We start from the raw sequence: 14690 nt of genomic DNA, 5'->3' as shown, positions 1-14690 counted from the left end.
GAGTTGGGATAAAGCGATCTTCCGATTCAAGTATTTGGGCCCAGAATTGCGCTTTTACTAACCATTTTCGCCGTTACAGCGAGATGAATGTAACCCTCAACTTTTGAGTATAGACCAGATTTGACCATATTTGTATGCAGCTGCCACATAGCCCTGTTTTTCGATTGAAGGCATTGAACGCACGCGTTTCCTATCCAGAATTTACGAAGTTTGGATGATATCCCTTATCACTTGTACCAGCAGCCACAGTCACTATCAGTAATTACGCCCATTTTCTTGAAATTTGAAGCAATGAAACCCTTTGTAAACCAATCGGCCCCTCGCTATCCTTGCCTTAATTCTGCACTCTTAACGAAAACACAGAAACGACACGAAGTGAATTAATTTTGAGTCATCCCCGGCGATTTTTTTGGTAATTAACTTGGTACTTTTATGTTGGAAAACCTACCAATAATTGAGGTCAGCCTACGAACCTACCAAAAGAATAAAAACCTACCAAAAACGGCAGCACTGGTCACACAAGCATGAGGATGTTTGTGTTTGTTGCTATTGGCATTGTTGGATAAGTTGGATTTGAATAAGGGAAGTAAGATTTGATTTGTTTTCTATTGCAATGGAAAAGCAAGTCTTCTTAAAGAGCTCTGTTCAACTTCAGATGAGGTAAATTGGGTAAATACCCAGTTATTTACCCATTTATACCCAAAAGCTGATTATTTATAGTTATGCAGATATTTTGGGTATAAAAACATATTTCAAAAATTTTTTGATGATTTCGTATTCTTTGTACATGTGTACATGTGAGTTCTGGTAGACCCCTACCCATTTCTGTGAAGTGTGGTCCAGATCGGAATATATTTGCGCTGATAAAAGGAGCATTTTTCAACCGATTTCGATAAAATTTGGCACATCGCGTCCACCTATTTGTTGAATATGGTCCTGATCGGACTATATTTGGATATAGCTGCCATACATACCTGTTTTCCGATATAGAGTATTGAGCTCATAAGAGGAGCATTTTTATCCGATTTCGATAATTTGCACAGTGAGTTTTGTCAACCCCTTACAACTCTTTGTTGAATATCGTCCAGATCGGCCATATTTGGATATAGCTGCCATAAAGGCCGATCTCCATATTTGTGGTATTGAGCCCTAATTGAACAAAATTATAAATACCCAAAAAATCTATTTATTGGGTATTTACCCAATAAGTACTCAAGCTTGGGTATTTACCCGGTAGAAACCCATCTTTAGTAGAGATGGGACATGGGTAAATACCCAAAAGGTATTCACCCGTTAAATTGGGTAAATACCCGGGTATTTACCCATTTATACCCAAAAGCTGGGTATTTATAGTTTTGTAGATATCTTGGGTAAAAAAAACATTTTCCAAACAATTTTTGATGATTTCGTATTCTTTGTATATAAACCTGACCTTGTGATCTCATTAAATCGGAATTTAGTTATATATTACCGCTATATTGACCGATCTCCAGACTTAAAATCTTGAGGCAATAAATTTGTAATTTTTAATCCGATTTCAATGAAATTTGGCACTGTGAGTTCTGTGAAGTTTGGTCCAGATCGGACTATATATGGATATAGCTGCCCTATGGACCGACCGCCCGAACTGCCAACATAGGGTATTAAGGCCATAAAATATCCATTTATTAACCGACTTTGATCAAATTTGGCACAGTGACCGATCTGCCATATAGACCGATCTCTCTGTATACGTAGGAGGGTTCTACGGGCAATACAAGCTTAAATTTTTGCGGTAAAGTACAACTGTACCCTTAAACTAAGTTATTTTCTGTACATTTTCCAAGTGTTTGTTATAGCTGAATACGAACGGCCTGCAGTAGAATGGCATCACTTAGTAAAGCTGGAGGTGGTGGAAGACCTAATAAATTTCGCCAGCATTCGTGAGTGGATAACCACCGCTAAACAATTTTTGCTTGTCCTGGCCCAGATTGGGACGCAGGCAATTTAAACGTCATAAGCGAACAGCCTAATCTGCACAGTGGCCTCAGTGTTCAGTAATCCTTATTTAGTAAAAATTTTCCATGTATTAAATTACATCGCAGATATTTTCATTTAAGTCAGTATGTACGCTGAGTTACAGCAACACCAAGCAAGCCAACAACCACATTTTACATGCTATCAACTTGTGCTGGCTGCCTGGCCGACTCTAGCTGGCAGGCAGTCAGACAGGCAAACAGTGTGTTGTTGTTGACGACATTGTAGCGTATTTTGTTGTTTTTGCTGTGTTTGGTTTTTTACCCTGCTTGTATTATTATTACTGCTTTGCTTTTGGGTCTTTGACAACAGCCAGTCGGCCAGTCAGCCAGCAACCACCAGCAATAACAATCCAACCACAGCAACGATGAATAACGACAACACTACAATACCAACAACACAGTTGTTCGCTGCCTGAACGAGCAGACAGCCGTCGTCGTCGTCTGTCTTGCCTGCCAGCCAGTGTCTGTTGGCTGCCCTCTGCCCTACCCGCACATGCCGTCGTTCATTGTATACTTGCTTGTTGTTTGTAGACCGACCGACCCCCCAACCACAGAGAGTAGCGTTTGCTGCTGCTGCTGTCACCGTTTGCTGCTCTTTGCCATCATCATCATCAGTCTGTTGTTTGCGTTCAGCCCGAGTTGTTGGCAATCTTTTTAAACGTGCGCGGCTCTTCTCGCCTTAAAAGTGAAAAGTGGAAAAAAAACATTTATTTTATATATCACCGCCAATCGCAACAAAAATCCCAAACTCAGGAAATCATCTAGTGTGCCCAGTGTATTTGTTATTGTTGTCGGAGCAACAACAAAAAGAAAACATACATAGTTACAAAACCAATTGATTTGGAAAGAATACCCAATTCCATCCCTCTAACGCGCTACTCACTCGCAACAAACGACAATAACCATGGCGGATAACAAACCAGACAATTACAATATTAACGCCAAAATCTGTCGTCTAGTGGAGCAATATCCCTGTATGTATGATCGCTCACATCCCAGCTATCTTAAGAAGGATGTTGTCGATCAGGCATGGATTGCGATTTCGAAAGAAATGAATGATTCGAGTAAGTACAACAACAATGACAACAAACTAAAAACGCAAAAGCAACCACAGCTCTTATCATATCCCCCATCTTTCAACCACCACCCCCTGCCTTAACAACGGTAATAATGTTGATGGTGGTGTCGCTGATGGTGGTAGTGGTACATCATTAACACAGTCAATTTTGGGTAGCAAAGGCACATTATCGTTATTGTTGGTGTGTTTTAAAATGCAAGTTTTCTTTGGTGGGTCTTTTAACTTGTTTAACTGCCCCCACCACAACCGCAAACAGCCGCCAATTTTTTTTTGTTTTTAGTTGTGTTGTCAACAACGTCATGTAACATCCATCCATTCAGAAAAAAAAACAAACAAAACAAAAAATAGTTGTCATATTATTCTCGATTATGAAAATATTTTCGGCTTTGTTTTTGTTTTCTTTGACGACTATGGTGCTTCGATAACATTTCATTATTCAGTTGCTTTGCCGTAGTATTATTTATAGTAGTAGTTGGTTAGTTTTTTTTTGCTCTTCCAATGCTCTCTGATTTTGCATTTAACGTGCGCTCTTACTCTCTATACGATTTGCTCTCTTTGTGTTCCTCTTTAAATATATTGCTGTTGTTAGGTCTTTTTGTGTTGCATGAAGTTATGCCGAATTTGGATAAAGGGGCAACATTGCTTTTATTCAACCATTGCGGGAGAGGGAGTTTGTTGCCCGTCTTTCTTTGTTTTTTTTGCGCACAGCATGTAAGTGCTGCTGCTGCAATCGCAATCGAAACAAAAACAACAATAACTCTGCGACAACAAAGCAGAGCCGAGGAGGCATTTGTTTGGTTATTGACGCTACAACAAAAATTTACGGCGGCATTGCTTACAACCACCACAAAAACAAGCATTCAATAACTACACTACCCTTGGCACATCACTAGGGATTTTCTCAAGTAGTGTTGCCATTTTTTTTTTTTTTTTGAAAAAGAAGTCCATATAAGCTTGCTGACAAAAGGCATATAGAATAACGCAGATCATCATGGAGAGTTTAAAATTAAAACTACGTTTACCCTGATCATTAAAACATGTTTTATCAATCATGGTTTTTTTTTTTAAATCAGCTAACGATAACCTTAAATCCGGTTTTAATGGACAGTGTTAAATTAAACACCGTTTTGTTTAGTTTTGGATTTAACCGACCCTATGCTTAATGGCTTAATTCAATGCGCTGTGTATAACATGTACATAGACGGGAAATAGGGGGTTTCAGATTAACCTTGAATAGTCCTCTTTGGTCAAAACGACGACGTGCGACGGCTAATATTATTGTGAACAAAATAAGGATGTCTTTCCAGGTTTAAAGATACTGCTACTTAAATAGTGACTAAAGCCCTCGTTGGGAATCGAAGCCACGTCCTCCACAATGGTAAACTGGGTTCGCTACCATTCAGTAAACAGGCAACTTTTCATATTACGCATCTGGAGAGGTTTATAGAGCGAAATATATTTTTTTCTGGCATAAGGTGGGAAACGATGGCTGTTGCCTCTCGGTCTCTACCGGTTAAAACCCACCTTATCTCCGGGGATATGGAATCCACCTCGGCACCGCTCTCACATTATTTCGAGGTGGATCCTCTGTGGCAGAGCGAAATATAACAATGAACTATATATACCTGGATATTCTTTTGACTTTGTCTTAAAACGCCCAGGAAGCTGAAGGTGGATGGGATCGGACTATCGGTACAGGCTTTCTAGGTTCGATTTAAACGCGAAGCTTTGGTCTGCCACTACAAGTTGTTTCAGCAAACCTAATATCCTCCAAAGTGCAAGCTATCGGCTGTCTAGATATATTTAGGACGTTGGGCCTGTTTACACTTGAGTGTTTGAGAAACTTGAAAGCGTCGATTCTCATTTATGGATAAATAATCTGACAAACGATTCTAGATAGTTGTGACCTTCGTAGAATAATCGGAATAAGCATAAGTGAACAGCCAAGAATTGTTCAATGTTCTGGTGTCGGTCTTTTGAGGTAGAGACTGATTAGGAATTTCAAAGAGCATTTTTGAATAATGGAGTAGGCTTTGTTCGGTTCCGGACCATCATGGAAAACTTGGGAATGGCGCAACTAACCAGCTGATGGCGCTACTGAGTTAGTGAAGTCTCCCCTATACGAGGTCATTGAAAGGGTAGATATTTTCTACGAAAATCGCACGAAAGGGACTTGGGCTAATACTGTTGGCTTCAGGGTGGCCATGGCCCTGTGACCTAAGTGAGTAGGCACAACCTAGGGCTACCTATAGGAATCCTGACAAGTCATAGCAAAGCTTGATTTTTGACGTCGTGTTTGAAACAGGGAGAATTGGGCTCCTTTGCTGAAATTTTGCCCATATGACGTCCAACATGCAAGCCAAGTATGGGTTTAATCGTTTTATTACCTTATATAGCTTCCATAAGAAATTTTGCACAATGATTTCCCCTATAATCTCCAACATAAGTGCCAAGTATGGTCTCAACCGGTACATAACCTGATATAGTTTCCATATAAACAGATCTCCCAATAGTACTCCTGAACCCCAAAAGAGCGATACTCCTATCTTGTGGCGGAAGTATTGCACAATGTCTTCTACATACAAGCACGGTCTGGATCGGTTCATAACCTGATATAATTCCCATATAAACCCATCTCTTGATTTGATCTCTTTTTCATATCTATTTATGCCTTGACCTCCCATTATCCTTTTTTAGTTTCTGCCTATAAAGAGAAACCGTACAAAGAACTTAACATACGCGCTTTACTTGTTTCCTCTAAACAGGGCATTGCAATGAGCCAAAATTGGAATACGAATGAACTACTCTTGCAACTGCTCATGCGACAAAGAAGCTTATTTATATAGCCCCTTGAATGGCGTTAAAAGGTTTGAACTGGCTTCATATTTTCCATGATCCTGTTGGGTGGCCAAAGCGACACTTGTTTCGGCAGGAAATATGGTGGCAACCGCCTTAATTGCCATGATTCTGATTTTGATTGTTCTTATAATCTCCACTTTGTCATACCGTTTGTAACATCACAAAATATGGACCTAAGACCTAATCTACCCAAGACAATCCGACTATTAACAGCATGATATCTTCCGAACGACCAAACTATCCATAAACTGCTAACTAGATTTCACATTTAGAGCTTCTGAAAGCCGCAATTCACAGATTGTTTAAAATTATCCGCGTTGAGTTCGAGGGCCTAATTCGTGCATCCATTATCGATCGAGTTTTTGTTCGAAGATTATTCCGTTCCGTAGATACAAATTGGATCATGACAGTTATCGATTTCGGGAAAGAAAAAATCGATACGCCGACCATCTCAGAGGTAAACAAAGCAAATGGTGGTTATTAAAAAAAAGTTATTACAATTAAAAAATAAATAAATCAATTTTAAAAAATATGCAATTGTTTTTTACGGATTGTTACTGCTTACTTACTTACTGCACACTATAAATTGTTTTTTTATGTGAAAGGGCGCAAAAACTATGTGGTTTACGTCGCCCCTAGCATAGAGCTGGCAAAATATCGATGGTACTATCGATATTAAAATTTTCGACTTAATACCGATCAATATTTTTCCGATGGATACTATCGCAAAATTTAATTTTGTTGCAAAGCTAAACAAAAACAACGACACTGAATGTATTCTTTAAGATACTTTGCGCCGCAATTTTCAGCCGATTAGGCTAACATTTTGTACAATGACTTCCAACTGACTTTATTAACCTTGGTTTTATTTGGTCTGTGCATTGATATTGCTTCTATATAAACCGATCTCCTGATTTTTACTTCTTGTTTTCGTTTGAAATATAGGTGATGGGAAATTAACGATACTATCGATATTTATTATAAAAACTATCGAAAATATCGAATGTTGCGATTATAGATAGTTTGCCAGCTCTACTCTAGCACAACCGACAGTGCTTGTTTGTTTTTCTTGGGCAGACACAAGTTTGTTTTTTTGGGCAGACACAAGGAGAACAACGGCCAAAGTACAATTGGACAAAGTTAGAACCTTTTCATTGAAAAAATATCCTGCAGCCCTAAATTTAGTGGTTAAATGATACAACTTTTGTTTTGGTCGTGTTTGTAGATAATTTGCTTTGCCGAATTTTTTTTTGTTTTTAATTTAATTTGCTCATTTATTAGTCAAGTCGGTAAACCATATATGAATAAAACACTACACAATTAACAATTCGTTAAAGTTTTCTTAAAAATAAATCAGGAATTAAATACTACTCAAAAAAATTTGTAATAAGTCGATTGTGGATGCGAGAATTAGGCCCTTCTAAGTATGTTCAGAACCGGTCTATAACATGATACTGTTCCCATAGAAAACGATCTCTCGATACGTCTATAACAAGTATGTTCTGAGTCGGTTCAAAACCTGCCATTGCTCTCGTTGCCCTCCTCGCATGTTCTATTGACAGCTTCGCTATCCACTTCTATATATTACGCCTGTAAACCTAAGTAATCCTGATTGAAAATACAAATTTTTTCAATTAAAAAATTAATTTAATCAGTCATTTATTAATTGAATCGCAACTTTTTTCAATTACGATAGTGACTGAAATTTTTGTTGCTTTCAACAAAAAAAAAAATTAAGAAAAGAAGTTAATTGATTGAATCATTTTTTTAATTGAATCTGAACTTTTTTTCCAATTACGATCGTAATTGAAAATTTTGGAATTTTTAATTAAAAAATTAATTGATTCTATTATTTTTTTAAATTGAATTGAACCGAAACTTTGCACAGATTCTTTTTTGTCCATAGATTGATAAAGTTCGAAGATGGATTATATCGGACTATATATTGATATTGCCCTCATACAAACCGATCTGCCGACTTATGGTCTTAGGCCCATTAAAGCTACATTTATTGTCCGATTTCGCTGAAATTTGGGACAGTGAGTTGTGTTAGGCCTCTTCACTACTTGTTCAATACGGTCCAGGGCAGTTCAGATTTAGATATAGCTGCCATATAGACCTATTTCTCGATTTAAGGTCTTGGGCCCATAATAATGGTATAGCAATTTGTGTTATGCTCCTTGACATCCCTGTTCATTACGGTCCAGATCGGTCCAGATTAGGTTGTAGTTGTCATATAAACCGATCTCCCGGTTTAAGATTTTGGATCCATAAAAGGAGAATTTATTAACCGATTTTGCTGAAATTAGGCACAATGAGTTGCGTTTGCCCCTCGATATTCAAACAGAGTATGGTCATGATCGGGCTATATTGGGATATATTTGGATATTTGCTGCATTATGTACTGATCTCCCGATTTCAGTTTTTGGGACTATAAAAACACGTTTAGTACTCGATTTCGCTGAAAATAGGCAGAGTGAGCTGTGTTGGGCTCCTCGACATTCGTGTTCAATATGCTTCAGATCGGTCTATGTTGTTGTGGTTGTTGTTGTAGCGGTGTTGTACACTGAGGTGCCAGTCCTTGCCGATGAAGGATTTCATCGGGTCATATACCGATCTCCAGATCTAATTTCTTACCCCCATAAAAGGTGAATTTTTTAACTGATGAATGTGGTACAATGAGTTGTGTTAGACCTTTACGTAGCCTTCTTGAATACGGTGAAGATCGAACTACATTTAGGTACAGCTGCTACGGGTTCATAAATGATGCATTTTTCACTGTATTATGACGATAGGTTTTTCATGTATATATTCGAGGTGAGGGGATCCAAAGTTCGGCCCGGCCGAACTTAATGCCTTTTTACTTGTTATCATTCGACTCCTTCGCCAATTCATTGAAAGAAGCTGATTTTATAAAGGGTGCAAAGGGAAAAAAGTGTTTCATTGAATTGGCGAACGAATCGAGTGACAAAAAGAAACAAACAATTGTGGTGTGGGCAATAAATTATTTTATAATTATTTTAACTGAATTAGAAACTCTCATTACAGTGCAGTTGGGTCTTAACAACAGCACTGTTATGACTGTCCGTTTTTAAAAGTGTCTAGCCGCTCGAAATTTTGTTAAATACTTTCTATAAATAGAAGATAAAACTCCCCCAAAAACAATCTTTCGACTGCCTTTTTAATTTTCTTAACGCAATTCTAATCTTATTTATGTTCAAAATATGCATATTAATGGCATAGCGGCTTCTTAAGTATCGATCTAATTATAACATATTCTATATAAATGTTTTTCGGTTGGGGTTACTTCCCTAATGCATGTAATTCATAAAGTTACAGTAATCAAAATATATTAATTACTGTTTTTGTTGTTGTAGCCACATTTTTATGTGGAGGTGGCGATCCTCGTCAAGCCCCTGTAGGTGAGCAAGCTCGTTCCGTTGGTTTATTAAAGGCGCCAATAACTCGCCTTGTCATATCGAGCATCATAGGCACTCAGTATTTGTGCAAGAGCCGGTGTCGCCCGGCCTTTCACTGAGGCTCTCCGCTCGATACCGCTGATTGTCCTCGACTGCCGTTGCAGCTACTCCGTATGGAGCATTCCACTATCCGCAACCTGGTGACGCGCCTGGTATCTTGCAGCTAAGCTTCTCGTGACAGCAATGAACACCCCACAGATCGGACCTCAATGTTCCAGTCAGTGTGGTGCTCACAGCTATTCCGTGCCAGGATAATTACTGTTAGGCTATGTCGGTAGCTAGACCTAAATTCGGAAAACAATATTTTCCGTGGTATTTTTGGAAAAACCCCCACATGTGTTTTGTTTCTAAGGATTGATCGTTGACTCAAATATAAACCTTAATTTCGAGTTCCAGGAGTTTTACATATGTTAACCATGTTGCATCGAAATCGAAGGTGCGCCCTATACAGCGCGCTTTTTGCAAACATTTTAATATAATATTTGCATATTTTCAAGATATTTTTAATTGATCAAATTAAAAAATTAATTGCATCTTTTCGGAAATTTCAATCCTTTTTTTTTAATTGGACCCATTAAAAAATTCTTGGACAATTTCAAAAGTTTCAATCATTTTTTAATTGGATCAATTGAAAAAATCAACTGGAAATTTCAAAAATCTTCAATCTTTTTTTTTTTCATGAATATAGAATTTTTATAATTGAGAAATTTTTCAATTACTATTCTCAAGAACTGTGATTAATATTATCATTTTCGTGATTGAAGCAGTTTCAATAAAAACATTAATTGGATCAATTAATTTTGTAATTGAAACCGATTTTTATTTTTTCTGTGTATTCACCTCTTTTTATAAGTGTCCGAATCTCCCCATAAGATCTTTGCCGTCTAAATTCTTTATTAAACCTTGTCATGTGTGCGTCTCTCGGCCTTTTTCTTTACTTATTGTAGATCGCTTTGCTCCGGATAGATTTCAGTTTTTTAAGTTAACCTTGATTCTGGCCCTTACTGTCAATATGTCCGCCCTTTCATTACCTTGTTAACGTTTGGCTCGGCGCCCAATACTCATGCACAATATTTGGGTGCCATAGGTGGCTTAAGCGTAATAATCCATCACTCATCACATTACCGCCCATTCGACTAATAGTTTAGAATTGTAGTTCTCGTGTTAGACCTATTTTTGCTGAGTGGGAGCAGTTCTTGGGATCCTTGCCTGCAAGACCATTGTATATATTTTTTCCCCATCCATTCCTTCATCGTGTTTCACATGAACACCAACTTTCTCATTCGACCTCAATCGTTGTTTCGAGGCGCTACTCTTATCCAGCTTGAGTTCAAAGGTCCTTCAAAGCGATCAGCAGCACGGATTCTGTGAGATGCATAGCATAAAAGACGCACGTAGCCACCATATTTATCGGCCATGTTTAGAATGGGAAAGAACGGACTGATTTCGTGGCCCTTGACATTTTGAGGGCATTCGTTACGGTCGATTACCCCACTCTCTACATAGATGTTCACATCTGATCTCCCTAACTAGACGAATGATGTAACTACATGTCAGGCAACAGTTATGCGTTAAGTTTAGGGAGCCCAGGCCGGAGCCCTGTATTTTCTCACCCATCCTTTTTAACTTCTGCGTTCTATGATGGACCAACAATTCTGACTGTACATCAACCCAATCCGCGATAAAACGAGAACCAGGAAAAAGGTCCCAAAATTTGTTAGCCGATAGAACTTGGGGTATAGACAAAAAACTTTGTTGACAACTTATAAAACAATTGGATGACCGGAAGAACATTACGCTGCATCGGCATAGATTTAGGAGTGGGCAAAACATAGTGAGGAAACCTGCAGACCTGTCAAAACGCGGCCTTCATTATCATCAAAGGATGCCTGCAAACCAAGATCGTTAAGTTAAGGATCATTACGAGTTTCTCTCTTAATATTTCTCCTTCGTTATAATGGAGGCATCCCAGGAATTTCCAACTCATTTGGAGATGCCATTAAACAACAGCCGTCAGTTAAGAGGTGCCATCCAACAATCCCTCTGCTTGCAATCTCAACCTCCACATACAGAGCGGGCCTGCAAAATATTTACCAGGATGCCTTAGCTAAATCGACTCTATCATACCAATTAAATATAGTCTATGGTAGCCTTCCACTTCCCATTGCAGGTGACATGCCTACGAAATCAGAATTCAAAACAAGTTAAAGCGTGCTAAGTTCGGCCGCGCAAAATCTTGGGAACCTACTACCATAGCTTACACGAAATGAGCTTAGTGGGAGGGATAGTTGTACTTTACGTACCAAATATCTGCCAAAACGGATAAAGCTAAACAGAGATGGGCTTATATGGTTTTAGACCGATTTGGACAAGTCTTACCATGGATGTTGGAAGTTATAACAAAATACAACCTGTAAATTTTCAGCCAAATCGGACAACAATTTTGATTTTCACGGCCTGAAGACCCCAACTCGGGAGATAGTTTTAAAGGGATGTCCTATGTTGTTGTTGTTGTAGCCACATTTTCATGTGGAGGTGGCGATCCTCGTCGAGCTCCTGTATGTGAGCAAGCTCGTTCCGGTCCAAAGGACCGATGTCTGCGGGAACAAGGTGGCCATTGGTTATTTAAAGGCGCCAATAACTCGCCTTGTCATATCGAGTATCATAGGCACTCAGTATTTGTGCAAGAGCCGGTGCCGCTCGGCCTCTCACTGAGACTCTCCGCAACCTGTGGACGCGCCCGGTAGCTCGCAGCTAAGCTGCTCGTGACAGCAATGAACACCACACAGATCGGACCTCAATGTTCCAGCCAGTGTGGTGCTCACAGCTATCCCGTGCCCTATAGATTTGTTGTTTTTGTCGTAGCGGTGTGTTGTGCGTTGAGGCGGCTGCCGAAGCACTCCATCGGGTTACATTAATTGAATCAATTATTTTTTTTAATTTAAAACGATTTTATTTTTTTAGCGATTTGTTTCTTTGCAGACACTACAAGATATAAATCTTATTAATGACGATGCCGATTAAAAATTGTATTGCATAATTGACTTTTACAAACGACAACTAAACGTTACTTTGTATCTCTTATTATAGTTTCCTCTTGCAAAGAGCGCTGGCGCAATATACGAACCTCTTATGCTCGTTCCATTAATGTCAATAAGATACCTGCCAGTGCAAATCGCACTAAACCCTATTACCTGCATGAAGAATTGCAATTTCTATCGCGGCACATTACACCTGGTATACCAGTGTCTAGGCGTACTGTTTCCAATTCCTTCTACACATCGCCTCGAAGTGAAAAAGGCGAACACATTGAGGTTGCATTGGGCGAAGAATCAATTGACAGCTATGCAGCGGCTATGATGGATTACGAGGAGAAATCCCAGGATCGTGAAGAGCGTAGTAGTAGTGTGGTTAGTGAGGCAACTTCCAAAAATACACCTGATAATGAACCCGAACCTGATGTGACCATAGAACCAATACCACCACCACTACCTCAAGTAGAAGAAAAGGCCACTTCCACTACCGCACCTGTGACAGTTGAAGACTTTACCGTACCGCCCATGGTACAAATTGAAGATGAACCTTTGGATGTAACGCATGAGGAGAAAAGAGATTCTATCAATTATGCCTGTGCCCCACCTAAGAAACGTTTGAGAATCGCCAATAGTGCCTATGCCTATGACAATTGCAGTTTTCCAGATGTCAAGGTAGGTCCATGCATACTTTCAAAGTGATGGGACAATGCTTTTCAAATTGTAATTCAATTTAAATTCATATGGTAATCCCTATTATATTTAGCCCGTGGAAGTTGTACCCCAGCATGATTACGACAATATTTTCCTGCAAGGCTTATTACCCGAGATGAAAGCCATGGATTTCCGACAGAAGATAATTTTCAAGCGCCGCATATATGAAGTGCTATCGGAAATTTTTGACCATTCTTCAAGTCAAGCCACCTCAACCACCACCTCCACACCCTTAGGAAATGGTCAGCAGCAAATGCTTAATTCTCTCAATACCTCACCGCTGGCAGTTGTGAACTCTTCAGATCTGAATATGCTACGAAGACTCAATCATCTGCTGCAAGATCCTACTTCAACAACGCCTATGACACCGCGTTGCGTAAATATCTCCTCGGCCGTTCTCTCCAACCCCAATACAACATCTTCTATTACAGTGCCCATAGCCAAAATTGGTGCCACAACCCGATCGTCGGCAAATATTACGCGGCTGCGCATGGTCAATACCAATGTGATGGTCTCACCACAAACCGTCAAAGAGGAACCGGACACAAATTGAAGGCATACGAAATTTGTACAATTGTGAAATGGAAATCTAGTGTTAAATTAATTATTTTATATATTTTATTGAACTATTAGCTATTTAACTATTTGTTTTTCATAGTAAGAATTGTTGTACATATGTATATTTTAGACATAGAGATAGTGATAAGTAAGTAAGTGTGTGTATTGTTCTACAAACCAGTACAACCGAAGTCATTAGGTATAAATTTATTTTTTAATAATAAACCACTGCTATTTATATATAAAAATCATTCCAATTATTCACGTTTTTCTATATGTATATATATGTATATGGAACATTAATTCTATTGTTTTATATAGAAAAACAATATCGAAAGCATTTAAAAATGGAAAACATTTCACAAGGGTACACAATTGCCAAGAATTTGAGTAAGATAGGGTTATTGTTGCAGTCTGTCATTAGACTCAGAATTTTAAGTCCTCTGTGGTACGTTAGTAACACGAGAGTTTCTTCTGTAGAATGTTATTTTGAAGCATAACATTACTAAAAGTAAGTTTAGATTGGCCACTAAATCCGTATTTATGGCCTTTTCCAGATAAAAGTGCTAAATCCTATGATAAATCCCATTTTTGCAGTATTTATTTTTATAGCACGTTTACATTGAAATTTTTATGATCTAGATTTAACTTAATCTAAAAACAAATCCTGTCCGTTTACACTGCGTTTTTGGGGATTCCAGTTGTTGTTGTAGCAGTGTGTTGTACACTGAGGCGGCAGCCCTTGCCGATGAAGGACTTCATCGGGTCAATCCGGTACGTACAACCGGCTGCCTTGGGATTGGGGGATTCCAGTGACATAAACAAGCGTACATGCGTATGTATATATATGTCACACATCCATACACAATTCTTGAAAACAGTTGCATAATTTGCTACTTTTATTGATTACTAGCTGACCCGGGCCCGCTCCGCTGCGCCTTCTTTTACCTTA

At 38.8% G+C, this 14690-nt stretch overlaps 1 protein-coding gene across 1 annotated transcript; it reads left to right on the top strand.

The window, feature by feature from the left end:
* The first annotated feature begins 2358 nt into the window (after positions 1-2358).
* On the top strand, positions 2359-13995 carry LOC106085599 (uncharacterized). Its single transcript, XM_013249912.2, has 3 exons — positions 2359-3082; positions 12525-13141; positions 13233-13995. Exons 1-3 carry the CDS (start codon positions 2923-2925, stop codon positions 13731-13733), a joined length of 1278 nt encoding a protein of 425 aa, XP_013105366.1. The 5' UTR covers positions 2359-2922; the 3' UTR covers positions 13734-13995.
* The last annotated feature ends 695 nt before the right edge of the window (positions 13996-14690 follow it).

The sequence above is a fragment of the Stomoxys calcitrans genome, chromosome 1, assembly GCF_963082655.1.
Source record: "Stomoxys calcitrans chromosome 1, idStoCalc2.1, whole genome shotgun sequence".
Classification (NCBI taxonomy): Eukaryota; Metazoa; Arthropoda; class Insecta; order Diptera; family Muscidae; genus Stomoxys; species Stomoxys calcitrans.
Note: the sequence above shows the minus strand (reverse complement) of the source record. Positions and strands in the feature narration are given on the sequence as shown.

Bases quoted from the DNA above. Each gene is read 5' to 3' on its own strand.
- LOC106085599 (XM_013249912.2), top strand. From the start codon at position 2,923: ATGGCGGATAACAAACCAGACAATTACAATATTAACGCCAAAATCTGT. The intron at 3,083-12,524 runs GTAAGTACAACA...CTCTTATTATAG, and splicing joins GAAAGAAATGAATGATTCGA to TTTCCTCTTGCAAAGAGCGC. The intron at 13,142-13,232 runs GTAGGTCCATGC...TATTATATTTAG, and splicing joins GCAGTTTTCCAGATGTCAAG to CCCGTGGAAGTTGTACCCCA.